The 15459-nt window shown below is 35.9% G+C and overlaps 1 protein-coding gene across 6 annotated transcripts in view; it reads left to right on the top strand.

Moving 5' to 3' along the window:
- Positions 1-14796, top strand: part of LOC127495817 (thymocyte selection-associated high mobility group box protein TOX-like) — a 65024-nt gene extending 50228 nt beyond the window's left edge. For all 6 annotated transcript variants that reach the window (XM_051863151.1, XM_051863149.1, XM_051863148.1 and 3 more), the window contains 6 exons: positions 3179-3430; positions 5195-5425; positions 7465-7545; positions 8672-9016; positions 13011-13159; positions 13255-14796. In XM_051863151.1, the coding sequence (XP_051719111.1) occupies positions 3179-3430; positions 5195-5425; positions 7465-7545; positions 8672-9016; positions 13011-13159; positions 13255-13291 (1095 nt within the window). In that variant the 3' untranslated portion in view covers positions 13292-14796. The remainder of the gene's footprint in view (positions 1-3178; positions 3431-5194; positions 5426-7464; positions 7546-8671; positions 9017-13010; positions 13160-13254) is intronic.
- The last annotated feature ends 663 nt before the right edge of the window (positions 14797-15459 follow it).

Genomic DNA, 15459 nt, shown 5'->3' with positions numbered 1-15459 from the left:
GAGTAAAGTAGACATTATTTTCCTCCCTTTAAAATGTCATTGGACTCCATGGAAAGCTGGGGTTCGCTCGTCCCTTTCATACGTCTCTGTCGCGCACTATAGGAAGATAAGCATGCAAATAGTCTCCTACTGTACGTGTGATTACAATTTGCCCTGTGATTTAAAGGAAATTGATATCAAATGAGTATGACCTCCCTTGCAGCACGGGTCAGTGGATCTGATGAAAAAACAGCCAGCCCAGGCAGCCATTTGTTATTTAAAACTTAAAAAGTGCAGAACAGGCAACCTTTAGGGCTTTTGTCTGTGACCTCGTCACGTGACCTCTATTCATCCCTGGCAAGCCTTTGTCCTCTGTGTAGTGGAGATTAATGGTGAGCTCAGATGATAAATACCATCACAACCTCACTCTGACAAATGCGTTTTGAGGTTTTTTCCGCAGTCGTGTTGATCCTCTTGCCATAAAGTTTTTTTCTCATTGGGAAATTTTACTAGTTATTGCAGAATGATTAAACAATTTTTCACTCTTAGTTACTGTTAGAAAGCTTGTCCTGGCTCTTAAGTTTTGTTTTACCAAGAAAAAGAAAGGTGACCTTTTAATAGCATGCGTGGTTTTCAAGTTGAAGTCTGTTTTCTACCCAAAACTGACCACATTATCTTGTTACCCCACATGAGGTGGGTATTGTCTGGTTAACTAGCAGAAAAAAGTCCCCCTCAAGAAAATACAGATGTTTCACAAGAAATCGAGTGGGAAGAGGTAAAATACTGAAAACACGGAGCGTATTAATGAGGTGTGTATGAAGGTGAACGCGTTTCGCTGAAAAATGAAACTTTCTCCTGTCCATTTACAATGTAATGGTTAAACCCCCTGAAAAGTTGAACAGGTTTCCACTGCGATTTTTTTTTTTTTTTTTTTTTTTTTTTTTTTTTCCCAGCCGTTTCATGAGAACTTGACATTTTCACCAGTGTCAGTTTATGATTAGTCAGTTAACCGCTAAAACCGTACGGATTGGAGGTTTTCCTCCGATTGCTGTGTAATGTCACGTCATTAGTCCTTTGCATCTAAATCAATTGCGTTTGGATACATGCTGAATTCTCGTAAATTAATAGACAGTTTTTCAGATGTTCCATGACATAAAAACACTTTCATGTATTCTAATGATTATTCTAATCAAGTTGAACACATGAAAGTGCCATTGTTGGCTAAAAATTATATATATGCGTGACCCTGGACCACAAAACCAGTCATAAGTCACACGGGTATATTTCTAGCAATAGCCAACAATTCATTGTATGGGTCAAAATTATCGATTTTTCTTTTATGCCAAAAATCATTAGGATATTAAGTAAAGATCATGTTCCATGAAGATATTTTGTAAATTTCCCACAGTAAATATATCAAAAATGTATTTTTGTGAGTGGATATGCTTTGCTAAGGACTTCATTTGGACAACTTTAAAGGCGATTTTCTCAATATTATTTCAATATTTTTTTGCACCCTGAGATTCCAGATTTTCAAATAGTTGTATCTTGGCCAAATATTGTCCTATCCTAACAAACCATATATCAATGGAAAGCTTATTTCAGCTTTCATATGATGTATAAAACTCAATTTCAAAAAATTTACCCTTATGACTGGTTTTGTGGTCCAGGGTCATATATATATATACTTTTACAGTACTGTGCAAAAGTCTTAGGCCACCACCAGCTCTGTTGTTTTATAAATGTTTTAATGACCATCCATATTCTTTATTAAGATACAAATACAGGAATACAGGTACAAATACACAAAATACAGGAAATATGTAAAAAAAAAAAAAAAAAAAAAAAAAATCAGAACAAAATGGCTTCTTTAAGCAAAAATTTGTATTTTGTGTGACCTGGACTTCTTCCAGTTTCTCATTTAGGTTTAAGAGAGCCGGTTCCTGCTATTGCTCAAATGTAAGGGGAGGTCACTATATACTTGCCACTTTCAGCCTATAGAAGCCTTTTTTTCTGATTTTTTGTTTCCTGTTTTTTAATACTGCATACAAATTTCCTGCATTTTCTGGTTATATTCTAATAAAGAGACTGAGAAATAATTATATATGGTCATATACCATTGCTAAAACATCTAATCTAATGGTGGCCTAAGACTTTTGCACAGTACTATATACTGTATATATATATATATATATATATATATATATATATATATATATATATATATATATAATTTCATTTAAATTACTTAAATTTAAAATCCACCCAGAACACCTTGATATCATTAGTAAATTTTGCATGGACAAGCCCCGCTCAAAAATGCATTGTTTTACAACACATGTAGTGCATTTTTAATTATAATACAGTACATTTCCCTATGTTACTGTCAATGTCTGACAGTATGAAATATGTGTGAAATCTTTGAATTAGCATTATTCAGTGCTCTCAAAGGCTCTCTTCGACTGTATTAGAAGGTAATTTCATTATGTTTTGTGTATTGAAGGTTCCATGTGTCTGAAGTGTTTATGTGGGGAGGTAGACACAGAGTCACCTGTCCTTCAGAGAAATGCCCGTGGCCTCTAACCCCAAAGCTCCACCTGTCGGGGGTATTGTGCTGCACACAATGGTGGGCGTGGGGTACATTTCAGGTCACCTGTTGCTTCAGACAGTATCAGGTGACAGACTACCACTACAGGGCTTGTCCTTGTCGGAAGTGATTTATCCCCCAGATACAGTGTACAAAAGCAATGTTTTATACACCCTGATACAGCCTAGCATTCACAGCAGCAGGAAGGTGAAAATATAAGTCATAAGGCATGGATGGAGACATTAGTGCTAGTTAACATTAGGATTATCCTCGTATGTATAGGTAGACCTTTTTGTGAGCTTAGTTTTAACAAGTAATAATAATTTAATTTAACAAGTAATAATATTAAGTAGTGACTTTAACTTGAAGTTTTTAAAGTAATATTTCAGGTTCAGTACAAGTTAATGCAAAGTGCCTCACTGCAACCTCCATTTTTGCCGTTTTTTTAAAAGAAAACAAGGGATTCAAGTCAAAATTATTTTTGTGGTAATCAACATCACACTACAAATGCTGTTGATTTAGATTCACTTGTGTTTTGTTTAGTTATTCGAAAGATTAATTTTGAAATCTGAGGATTTGTGTTTAAAATAAAGTTTTATTTTCATCTTCCAGATGCAGCAAATGGTCAACTCAGACTCGCGTTACGGTGGCCACCCTCAGGTGGATACGCTTAGACCCAGGGTCCAACCTGGAATGGTTCCTCAAGGTCAGCTGACCACAATCAACCAGTCACAACTCAACACTCAGTTGGGTCTGAATGGCAACAATGGCACCCATGGATCCCCATCTCCACCAGAGAGCAAGTCAGCCACACCCTCCCCCTCCAGCTCTGTGCATGAGGACGATGCAGATGATGCTGCCAAGGTGAGAGAAGGAGCTTTACCCATTCTATGATCTCATGAATATAAAAGCTTATCTTCCTCACACACATATCCTTACACACACAGACACGGCCAGGTACTATTTTATGCACTGTGGCAAAGTACAGTGTATTAAAAGGAATGAGTCACTGCTGACCTTTCAGCAAGTTGTACTGCCATGTTTCCTTAAACATAGATTTGCTAAGACACTGATCTGCCTCAAGTCTGTTCTTCACAGCCCAAATACAGCACATTTTCTCCAAAACTCCACATCAATACTGATCCTCTGGAAAGTGTGGCCGTTTATGTGCTCTGCCAAGATATTTTTGTTTTGTTTCCTAACACAGAAGACACAGTTCAGCTTAAAAAAAGTCAAGAAACATACCCCATCACAATTACAAGCTACTCGTATTTATATAAAGTCTCACAGTCATGGAAAACCTAAACATTTCATGAGATTTTAAAATTGTGGTTTCCAGATCAAATCATATCAAGATCAAATCTGATATTTCAGTCACTTATTAATATCAACTTAAAATATCAGGGAAATGTATATAGTTAGGACTGTTACAAGTATGAAGCTTTGGTTGGTGATTAATTGTCATTCAAGTAATTAAATTAAATTAAATGTCTGTTTAGTTTATTAAACAGTTACAGTATTACAGTGTAAACTTAAGAAATCATTTAGTCACACTGAACTTGAAAACATAAAGATGTATGATTTATTTTAAGGCTTTTTAATGAACATATATTGCACAGAAATGAAAGACATAGGCCTGATATTTTAAATAAAATAAATATAAACTAAAATATTTAACCTGTAATTTTTAATTCAAAAAGTACTATTTCTAAGTGAAATATGCATTTATGGTATTTATACATGCAAATAAAATTCCCTTATTTGGATAGGCATATATGACCCTGGACCACAAAACCAGTCATAAGGGTACATTTTTTTAAATTGAACATCTAAAAGCTGAATAAATAAGCTTTCCATTGATGTATGGTTTGTTAGGATAGGACAATATTTGGCCGAGATTAAACTATTTGAAAATCTGGAATCTGAGGGTGCAAAAAAATCAAAATATTGAGAAAATCGCCTTTAAAGTTGTCCAAATGAAGTCCTTAGAAACGCATATCCACTCAAAAAAAAAAATTTTTGATATATTCACGATAGGAAATTTACAAAATATCTTCATGGAACATGATCTTTACTTAATATCCTAATGATTTTTGGCATAAAAGAAAAATCAATAATTTTGACCCATAAAATGTATTGTTGGCTATTTCTACAAATATACCCGTGTGACTTATGACTGGTTTTGTGGTCCAGGGTCACATATATGATTGGCCTTTGAAGTGTACAATAATCAATGAATAGGTTAATAACTGTGAACAGACGATTGTGTAATAATCACAATGCCCTATAGCAAAAATGTATTTTTCTAGTCATGCTAAGTTCTAAAATTAATATTTAATTAGCTCTTTGTCGGTGAATTTTTTATAAAAATAATTTTAAAGTATACTTTATACATTCAGTGATGACAAACAACTGCAAACGTCATGGAAATTCATTGGTAAAAATGCGTGGGAACCCAGTATATACGACTAATAAACGGAAGTCATTAAAATTTAAAAAATAGCTCCAGGCTCTAGTGACAAGGCTCACTAACTAGCTTTAGGAAGATGATTCATTCATAAAGCTGTTAGTATGGCTTAATCTAATTGGATATCTATTGTTTACTATAATGAGCTCCTCTCCTTTCAGATGAATGGGGCAGAGAAGAGAGCAGCCACAGACATGGCCAAGAAGCCCAAAACCCCCAAGAAAAAGAAAAAGAAAGACCCCAACGAGCCTCAGAAGCCAGTGTCAGCCTATGCCCTGTTCTTCAGAGACACACAGGCAGCTATCAAAGGCCAAAATCCTAATGCCACATTTGGAGAGGTTTCCAAAATAGTGGCCTCCATGTGGGACGGTCTCGGCGAGGAACAAAAACAGGTGACTTTCTCTCTTTAATAAACCTTGCTTGTGTGCAAACGTGAAAGTTGCTTTATCTTGCTGCGATCTTGTGGTTGACTCATAAAGACTGAGGTAATGCAGCAGGCATTAGATTACTCTGTGCTTCTATATACACAGCACATGTTTTGTTTATTATCTAAGTTATTTTCTATAATGTATACAATAGTATGTCCGCATAACGATTTGTTATGACAGCAGATGTGGTGACGCACATGTTGGTCAGAACATTTGCTGATTTCCCCTCGTGCAATCACAGAATAACATTGTCTCCACAGTGGTGTTGTGGTCTAACATCAGGGCGGTTGTGCATGTAGGGGAAGTCTTAAAGTCAGGTGTGAAAACAGTTCAATATGTGTGATGTTTTCTTTTTCATTCGAACATAACAGACAAATGTTTTTTTGGGGTCTGTAATCGCTTTATCGAGTTTTGGTACATATTTAACAGGAATACAGTCTACAATGTTGAGTTTTGATTTAATCACCAAATTGCTATTTACAGCATAGTTCACAACAGCATTATAGGTTTCAGCATTTTTTATTTTATTTATTTTTTATTTTATTTTATTTTATGCTTTTGGGAAACGCTGCCCTGGTTGATTCTCAAGTCACTTAAGACTATTTAAAATGAATAATTCCTCTTGTTCTACTTGAAATATTACAAGAAACTAATTAAAAATCTGTCCTAATAAAATGGATAGTTCATCCCAAAAATACAATTTAAAATATATTTATTTCATACTAAGTATACTTTAAATCCATTAACATACTTAGTGACACATCACTTAAGACTTACTGATATAAAATTAGAATTCAACTTTATTTGGAATATTTCTTTATTGCACAATGCACATTTCTTAATATTATGCCTTAAAAGTGTTTTAATATCACTATTAATAAGGATTATATGATCTTTATATAATATCAATCCTTAAATGCATGTTTAAAGTATACCTAAAGTAGACTTACAATTGTTCCACTTCAGCACATATTGAATATATACTTAAGTATAAAATTAGTTATAATTAAGTGCAAAGTTAGTTGTTCCAATTAAGCAGACTTTAAGTATACCAGTTTAGTATACCAAAAGTACAATTGCAGAGTATTTTTATTTAGAACAAAAATATGTAAATGTATTTGTAATATACTTAGCACAAAATAAATGTATTTCAAATACATTTTAGTAAATATTTTGGGTGAATCATGCAGATCATGCAGTCAAATAACAATTACTTTTTATTTGCTGTGCGTTAAAACAAATCAAAGTGTAATGTTGCACCTTATGTAGTACAGTAAATACCCTTGTAAATGTTTAATACCCTCATCAAGGTTTCTTTTAAGATTGAAAGCAGTGACGATGAAAAGGATTAGCGCTTATGTTAACATCTAGACTCTTTTCTAAGGTGTGAATTTAGGTTTTGAAGAATGACATGATTTCCAGAGTTGCTTCTGATTTCAGAATAAACACAACTGAAAGTACACATTTCTCTCACCGAAGCCACCAGACAGCATCTACAGTCATAAAAAGCTAAATAACTCTTTTATTTTTTTTGTTGTCGCTGATTCGCGCTCTTTTTACTATGTAAAACACTCAGCCGGTGAAGCTGATGAAAACACTTAAAAGTACTTTTCCTCAGGAGAGGATGTTTGCCTGATAAAAGAACATCACGTCTCTCTGCTGTTTTTGTCTTTCTCTATCGCTCTCTTTTGCTCTTGTCTTTTTAGTAGAGGTCTATTGGTTGAGGTAATAACAGCACAGATGTATTGATGGGCAAATAATTACACATATGCCCCAACTGAAAGGGGAAATATGGACAGTCCATAAAGGCAGAAGAACAAGCGATGGATAAAGTGGGCTGCACTCAAGCACCATTTCAGCGCTCCAACAACAATTACGCATTATGGCTCATAAATGGACTGCCATTAGATCCCATTTCTAAGAATAATTGTGCACAGGAACATGAAGAACAGCTTTGGCCTCTTAATATATTTTTTCTTTGTTTGTTTGTTTTATCATGGCAGGTGTACAAGAAAAAAACAGAAACCGCAAAGAAGGAGTACCTCAAACAGCTGGCTGCGTACAGAGCGAGCCTCGTGTCTCAGGTAAATGACTCTGGGCTATCGATATGCATACATACGTGCTTTAAAATCATGACGTTTGAGAAGGGACATTTCGAGATGTTCTTGATGGCAGATGTTTTTGAGAGCTTGAGTAGTAAATGAAATAAATGAAAACCTGAATGGAAATATTATGAAGAGAGCTTAAAAAAAACTCACACTGTCGTAGCTCGCAAGAAATCCAATATTATTTAATAAATGTAGCAACATTTAAGGCATACAACCTGAATGGAAATATTAGACTGTAAGTAAGACTGAGCAGATTACAGAGAGAAATCCAATATTAAAATATATAAATATATTTTTTTATAAAATTGATAAATCTATACATTCATACAATGTATAGATTTTATATATTTTGAAATATACATATAAAGTATTTATAAATATATTTAAAATTGATATAAAATTTAGATTTATACATACAGTTCTTAACAAATTTATTAGACCATCTGTCATAATAAAGAGAAAACACAATATATTGTTTAAAACTAAAAAAAAAAAAATAGTGTCATTTATTAGGCAAATAACAAACTGAAACAACTAAATAGTCTTTATTCACACATAATAACCAAACAAAAGGGATTTTTTATTTTGTATGGCCTCCTTTGGCCTTGATAACAGCTTACATTCTTGCTGGCATTGTTTTATGTACATTTCCACAGTCTCTGTTGTTATTGACTTCCAAATAGTGTCTAGTTGTTCCCAACAACTTGCTTTTGATGAAACTTTTGTGCGATCTATCTTTGAATCCATTAAAATCCCAACAATAATTATATTTTAGCCTTTAGAAACACTACTGTGACTAAAGAGCTTACACATACTGGTGTGGATTAACCATTACAGAAACATAAAAAATGATTTTGGTAATCACCAATACTGTTAGTTTAGGGCAGTTGTGGCACAAACTTTACATTGGGTGGTGTTCTAATAAATTTGTTAAGCACTTTACATTTAAAGCATATACGGTATATACATATTTTAAAGCAACATTTAATTCATCAAGCATTTAAAAGCATAATAAATGCTTAAAAATAAAATTGTTTAAAAAAAGAAGCCTCTTTAACATTGATGCAACCAACAGCTAAAATATTTCCATTACTTTCTCTAGAGTTACAATGACCCAGGCGATGTGAAGGCATCACAGGCCTCTCAGATGCTCGGGCCCAAGCCACCAGTTTTCTCTGGGGCAGGCCAGTCTCACCCAGGTCTCTACATGGCTCCTCCGTACCACCAGCAGCCAGGACTCAGTCCCCATCTGCCCCAGATGCAGCCAGGCCTAGCCCGAGGTGGCACATCCCGGCCCAGCGCGCCTATGAGCATGGGCAGCATGGCGGGCTCATCCCCCCCTCCACTGCAGATCAGCCCCCCCTTACACCAGCACCTCAATCTCCACCAGCAACAGCAGCAGCTCAGCAGCCACCCGCTGCCACTGCACTCCCCATCCATGGCCCAGGTGAGACATCATCTACTGATAGTTTTGGCAATGAGTAATGAGTCATTTTTCTTTTTAGATACTTTTAAATTATGAGTAAACATTGTACATTTAAAATAAGTTCACTACTGTTCAAAGATTTGGCGACTTTTCTTCAGCAAATACACATTAAAGTGATCAAAAGTGACAGTAAAGACAATTATAATGTAACAAAAGATGTCTATTTAAATAAATATGTTCTTTTGAACTTTCTATTCATCAAAGAATCGTAACAAAAAGTATGACTGCTTCCAAATATTAATAATATTAAGCAGCTCAACTGTTTTCAACATTGATAATAAATGTTACATGAACACCCAATCAACATATTAGAATGATTTCTGAAGGATCATGTGACACTATAGATGCTGAAAATTCAGCTTTGCCATCACAGGAATAAATTACATTTTAAAATGTATTCAATTACAAATTTAAATTGAATAGCTTTTTATGACTGTACATATATAACATTTTTGTTGCCATAATAGTTAACCACTAGTCCCTAAATCAAAAAACCTAAATATTTAATAAATACTTTCAAACAAATTTAAAGTCAGCATGAAATTGACTTAATTTAATTGAATCTAAATTGACTAAAATGTACTTTTTAAAATGTTGTCTTGGACTTAATGCGAACGATTCATTAGGATTTGGATGTGACCACCTCTAACCACCTCTCACCATCCAGTCAGTTCCCAATGGATAGAATCAAGACCCTCCCTACATTTTTCTTCTTCTTTTGCGAAATCCGTCACATTTAGGAAGTGAAATGGGTTGTGAATTCTATTTCAAGTTGACTTAACCAAGAAAGACATTAGCAGCCTTTTCACTGTTTTTAAGGCAATACTAAAAAGAGGCACAACAGACACCAGGCCGGGCCAATTAAAGGATTTGCTTCTCCGCCAATCTATTTTCCATAAACCTCTTCAAGAACCCGCCTTGTCTGATACTTCTCCAATTTCCATTATACATTATCGTGGAACAGATAGTGGAGCGTATATGTGTGTGTATGAATGTGAGAGTGGAGGAAGTGCTGTTTATGCAGCAGATGCTGCACCGTTTCATTTTTCATCATTTCCGGCCCCTTCAGCCTATCTCTCGCACCGGCGAATGAGGTCAAGAGAAGAACCATTAATATCTGCCAGCTTGTTTTATGTCCACACCGTGCAAAAAAATCCCAGCGTATCACACAGACAGATTTTCAATTTTCTCTCTGTAATAAACAGATGCATTAGGATTTGGATGTGACTTAAGGTTGCACAAAAAAACTCACATTGAGATTGATGAATACATCAGTGTGGAAGACAAAACGCCTCAGCTATCTGATGAAAACAGTTTTTCAGACTGGGCTGAAGGAAATGAAATTAGTTCTCTGCTAAAGTGTATAGGAGGAGAAGGCTGTTTTTTGAGGACGTAGACAACAGCAAAGCAGAGAAAGCAAATAAAGGCTCTACCCATTCAGACAGAAACCAAAAAAAATCTAATTAAAGAGAAAACGACCTCTTTTGAAATAACATTCACTGTGTTTATTGCCTCTCCTGTTTTAACGTGTGAGGAAGAAGAGGGTGTTTCAACTGCAGCCCTACGTTAACACCCAGCCTCATTATTAGCATCAGTGCTAATTAAACCCTCATTCCCCTAATAGAGATCTCAAACAGAGGTGGTTAAGGAGAGGTTTGAATCCTGAATCTCCTTAAACACTCGTGGTGACGGCGAGAACTGCGTTTAGAGTTCTGTGTTGATTCGTTTCATGTCTTAATAGCCCTGAGTTGTGCTGGAACTTCAGTGGGATTGAGATGAGGTTGTAATGAGGTCCTAATGAATAGCACCCTTGTGCCTGGAAGCTCTTTAAGAGATGAGCATCAGCTGGGAGGCAGGACTGACTGGTGCTGGAGAGAAGGAGAGGGCGGAGAATCACATTGTCTTGGGGTAAACAGGGATTAGCTTCATAAAGAGAGATGAATCAGGTGGTCAGGAGAACAGGTGACACGCTATCCAATGACAGCGGTTTGATCTTTCACAGAGGGATGCGCCGCGCCGATATTGAGTGATGAGCTGTTCACGTTTGAATTGTTTTCTTAGTGTGTTTTGATAGGAATCAATTTTTTGATAGAAAACCAAAAAACATATTTCTAATTCAGACTGTTGCCGCGAAAAAGTTCGCCATCCACATTTGAATATGAAAGGCATATTGTTGTAAGTTTCTCTTCCTGTGCCCGCTGGGAATTCTGGGAAACGTTGTATTTAAAAGAGCAACTAGTTGATTGAATTTCATGTGCTTCTTTTTTATCAGTCCTCAGCAGGAAAATTAACTATTGCTGTGGATGATCATCGTCATAAGGCAAAAAAAGTGTCTAATTTTCATGCAGATTATAGTGTGAATTTGTCTGAAGTCCAATTTTAGATTACCACAGGGCTCCTTGTATAGCTCTGTCAATCTTTTGGAGGAGAGTACGAATGCTTAAACTTGGCTTTTCTCTCCTCCGTTTGGGGAGTTCTTAAGCCTGTTCCGCAGATCCTGCCTTTATGGGAGAGTTTTTAAATCCAAAGGGGAGTAATAATCCTCGTTCATTTTTGCATATTTGTGGAGAGCAAACAAAAACGCGCGGTTCAACTTTTTCGGTGAGCCGAGGCGGGCTGGGGGGAGGTGGGGCGGTGTTGGGGGGGGGAGGGACACAAAGGGGCAGATGGAGCCTTTGTGATCGAATGAAGGAGAAGAATTTGAGGAACAATTCATGAATAGGTAGAATCTCTGGAGGGGGAAAAAAACGCAGCCACCTGCTGTCTTGCTCTTTCAGGCAGATTCTCTTGTGTACCACTGAGATTAACTTCCTTTTCACATGCAGTCTTTCCTAGACTAAGAACAGAGAAGAAGTCTTCAAATTAGAATATCTGCTTCGTTTATTTTTTGTCTACCCCCACCGGTCTCGTCGACCACCGAATGCAGTTCCTCATTAATGCTCATTTGAGGCTGCTTGCATTACACTGTCATCATGTCCACTTCAGATCGTGTAGGATGTTTGCTGGAATTACACTTGGACGAGCAGTTTTGTGCTTTGCTTGAGTTTTTCTCAGAAAAACAGGAAGGCTAGTTGAGCATTCTGAATAAATAAATAAAATGTGGGGGTCAGTAAGATGTTTTTCTTTAAAAACAATTTAATACTTTTATTGAGCAAATACGCATTGCATTAATCAAAAGTGACAGTAAAGATAAAAATATATATTTCAAATAAATGCTGTTCTTTTAAACTTCATATTTATCAAAGAATCCTGAACAAAAACTGTATCACGGTTTCTACAAAACATCAAACAGCTCAACTCTTTTCAACATTGGTTATGATAAGAAATATTTCTTGAGCAGCAAATCAGAAGGATCATGTGACACTGAAGACTGGAGTAATGATGCTGAAAATTCTGCTTTGCCATCACAGAAATAAATTATATTTTAAAATATATTCAAATAGAAAACACTTATTTTAAATTGTAATAATATTTCACAATATTACTACTATTTTACTGTATTTTTTATCAAATTGATGCAGTCTGGGAAAAAAACATTTAGAAAATCTTACCAGTAGCATATGATTTGCCAACAACAACATGACTGATCCAAAAAAAAATGTTTTTTTTTTGTTTTTTTTTGGAAATTTTGGATTTTTATTTTTACAAACTTAAACTTCAATTCCCCACACAAAGCCATTGTATGTCTTCAAAACAACTTCTGAACAGTCCCTGGTCACTACGAGCTGCTCTTATATGGCAAAAAGCTGCGTAACCATTCTTTAAAAATGTCTACTTTCGTGTTTTCCATACAAAAATAACAGCACGACATATTGTGCTGAAATCATTTATTCTGGCATATAAATAATTATTATTATATAACAGATCCAGTTTGCTTCTCATACCTCTGCACTGCGTGTAAGATCTAATATGTAATCTGCTATTGTGTTCTGTTTTTTATTTATTGTGTTCTCAGGGTTTCCCCCTTCAGGCAGAGTATCAGAGCATGGTAAATGTCACATCCTCCGCCGGACCTGGCCTGTCCCCTTCAATGGACTACCGTACCGGCTGCAGGAACGGACCGACCCAGGGCCTGGACTGGACCCCTGACTACTGCGGCAACGGGTGAGTGGACTCTAGCACGATCAATCACAATCATTCAGGAAAATAAGCAAATTTCTATGACAGCCATTTTGACTTGTTCATATTTGCCGTTGCAGAGCTCTGCAGAGGGACAAAGCCCTGTACCTGACCTGATCAACATGTTCAGCCTCACGCTCCTTCACGCTCACAGGACCAAGGCAGTTCCTCATCCCAGTACAGCTATTCAGGGCCTGATTGTTCAGGCCTTACTTTAGACTAGACACAAACCACGCATCAGCAAAACAACGTTTGAATGTTTTCTTTCTCATGGCTCACACTTTAGTGCACCCTATCGTGGTGGCTTTGCAATTTCCTTCTAGCTTCTGACATTCAGACCTTTTGGATCTTTAAAATAGAGTTTAAATCATCGAAAGCATGAACATGTAAATTGAATGCTAAAATTTGTTTAAATGCAATCACTTCTCTAATGATATTGACTTTTTACGCCCTACTATTGTTCCGCGTCCTCGTTGCGTACCTATTAAGAGGCCGTGTATGGAAACCCCCTGTAGACGTGTGTTTTATTGGAGATTGTTCACGGTTTTTAAGACGTCGCGTAGGTCAATTTGCCTCGCAGGAAGGTTGTCAATCCATCAGTTTCTAAGCACTTAGCGCTGCGTGTCAGAGACTCCAAGCTCTCACTGACAAACAGCGGAACGAAAACCAAAACAGAACTTCTTTTTTTGTACAAAGAGGAAAAAATCACAATCTGAAAAAAAAAAAGAATGAAAAAAAATGCGGATGATATGACTCCTGCTTTCGCCCCACTCTTTTCCACACTCTTTCTCGTCGTATCATTCTTCCTCTCTGTAATGATCTTTTTTAGTCAACTGCCTTAGAAACAGAGTTCTGTTGTAAGTATAAAACAGTCGCTCATAGGAACGTTATGAACGGCCGGACGGGTTGTTTCAAGCAGCCCTCGTTTCAAGTTGTAAATAGAATCTGTGTTACTCCTAGAGTATAAGAATTCAACTTTTTTTCTAGTAACAATGTGATTTTGAATTGGACCACACCAGTTCGTTTAAAACTCGAAAAAGGATAATTAGCCAAGAGGGGTAGTTTCTTGGCATCGGATGTCGCCATTGATTGGACCGACAAAAGAGGCTAAAGAAGTATTCTTTTCCCAAGTTTAATAAGGTAAAGGTTGATGGCATCAACCAGCGAGGTGGCATGAAATGATTCATTAAGGAAAATACTAAAGAAAAGTTTATTTTGTATTACACAAAATACTTCTTTTGTATCACTTCTGGCATATTGATTAATTTCATCCAAACTATGTGTATGAAACTGTCAGATGCTTATATGGTGTTAATTAGAAGAAACAGTGGCAGATTGGAGAGTTGCTGTATAACCCTGGCATATGGCTGATCATTTACTATTCCTCTACACTGTGTCTATATGAGATCTTTTTATGGTACTTGTTTGCGCCTATTTATGAAGGAAAAAAAAATAACTGTAGGTGTTTTTTGAGTAATTATGTTAGAGTTCCAGGGATGTTTTTCTGTTAATTTGTTTTGACAGAATTGATCCAGGCAACAATGTGAATAATTCTTATTTAGTTTTTATTGTGTTTGAAAATAAATAAAGGCAAACCTGCATTTTTGTGCAGTAATTAATCAGCGAGTGTCACGAGTGTTTCATTACGAGGAATTCAGGGCAAAATATTTGTATTGAATATTATTTGAAACATTTATAACCTCATAATTCCTTTCCGCAGAGAAAGGTCAGGCTTAAGTTTATGTATAATGAACACTAATTCTCTTCCTCACTCATATCTCATAACTGGGTCACAGTGCTGTTGATACAGAATGTAATAACAACAATCCATTTTCCAACCATGAACACAGCAAAAATAAACCTCCCAATGTCAAGAGCACATTCCTATCCTGCCATACAGCTGCAATAGACTGAGTTTACATATTGATCTCACTCTAAATGGTTCTTTAGTGTCTTTTAAATCAGTTTTCCTGAACAAAGTGTATTCATAAAGTATCCATTATGCATAGAAACAACAGTAACTAATTGAACAACTGAATATATGTTCTGAATTTTGTCCTATTTATGTCAATGTTTCCAAAAACGACTGTATATAACATTACTGCTGCATACTACATACTCAACCTAATGCATACTGAAGGGGATAATGAGAGGAGTCAGTATTTTCTCAAGTTGTATCTCTCCTGACAATATCATGTAATTTTTTTTTTTTTTTTTCTGTCTTTCACTGTTAGTTACTCAAATTAACAGACCTGAAATAGTAGGTTCATTATTTAGACTTCTTA

The sequence above is a fragment of the Ctenopharyngodon idella genome, chromosome 15 (genome assembly GCF_019924925.1).
Source record: "Ctenopharyngodon idella isolate HZGC_01 chromosome 15, HZGC01, whole genome shotgun sequence".
NCBI classification, from domain to species: domain Eukaryota; kingdom Metazoa; phylum Chordata; class Actinopteri; order Cypriniformes; family Xenocyprididae; genus Ctenopharyngodon; species Ctenopharyngodon idella.
The sequence above is the reverse complement of the archived record's forward strand: the minus strand, read 5'-3'. Positions and strand labels throughout refer to the sequence as shown.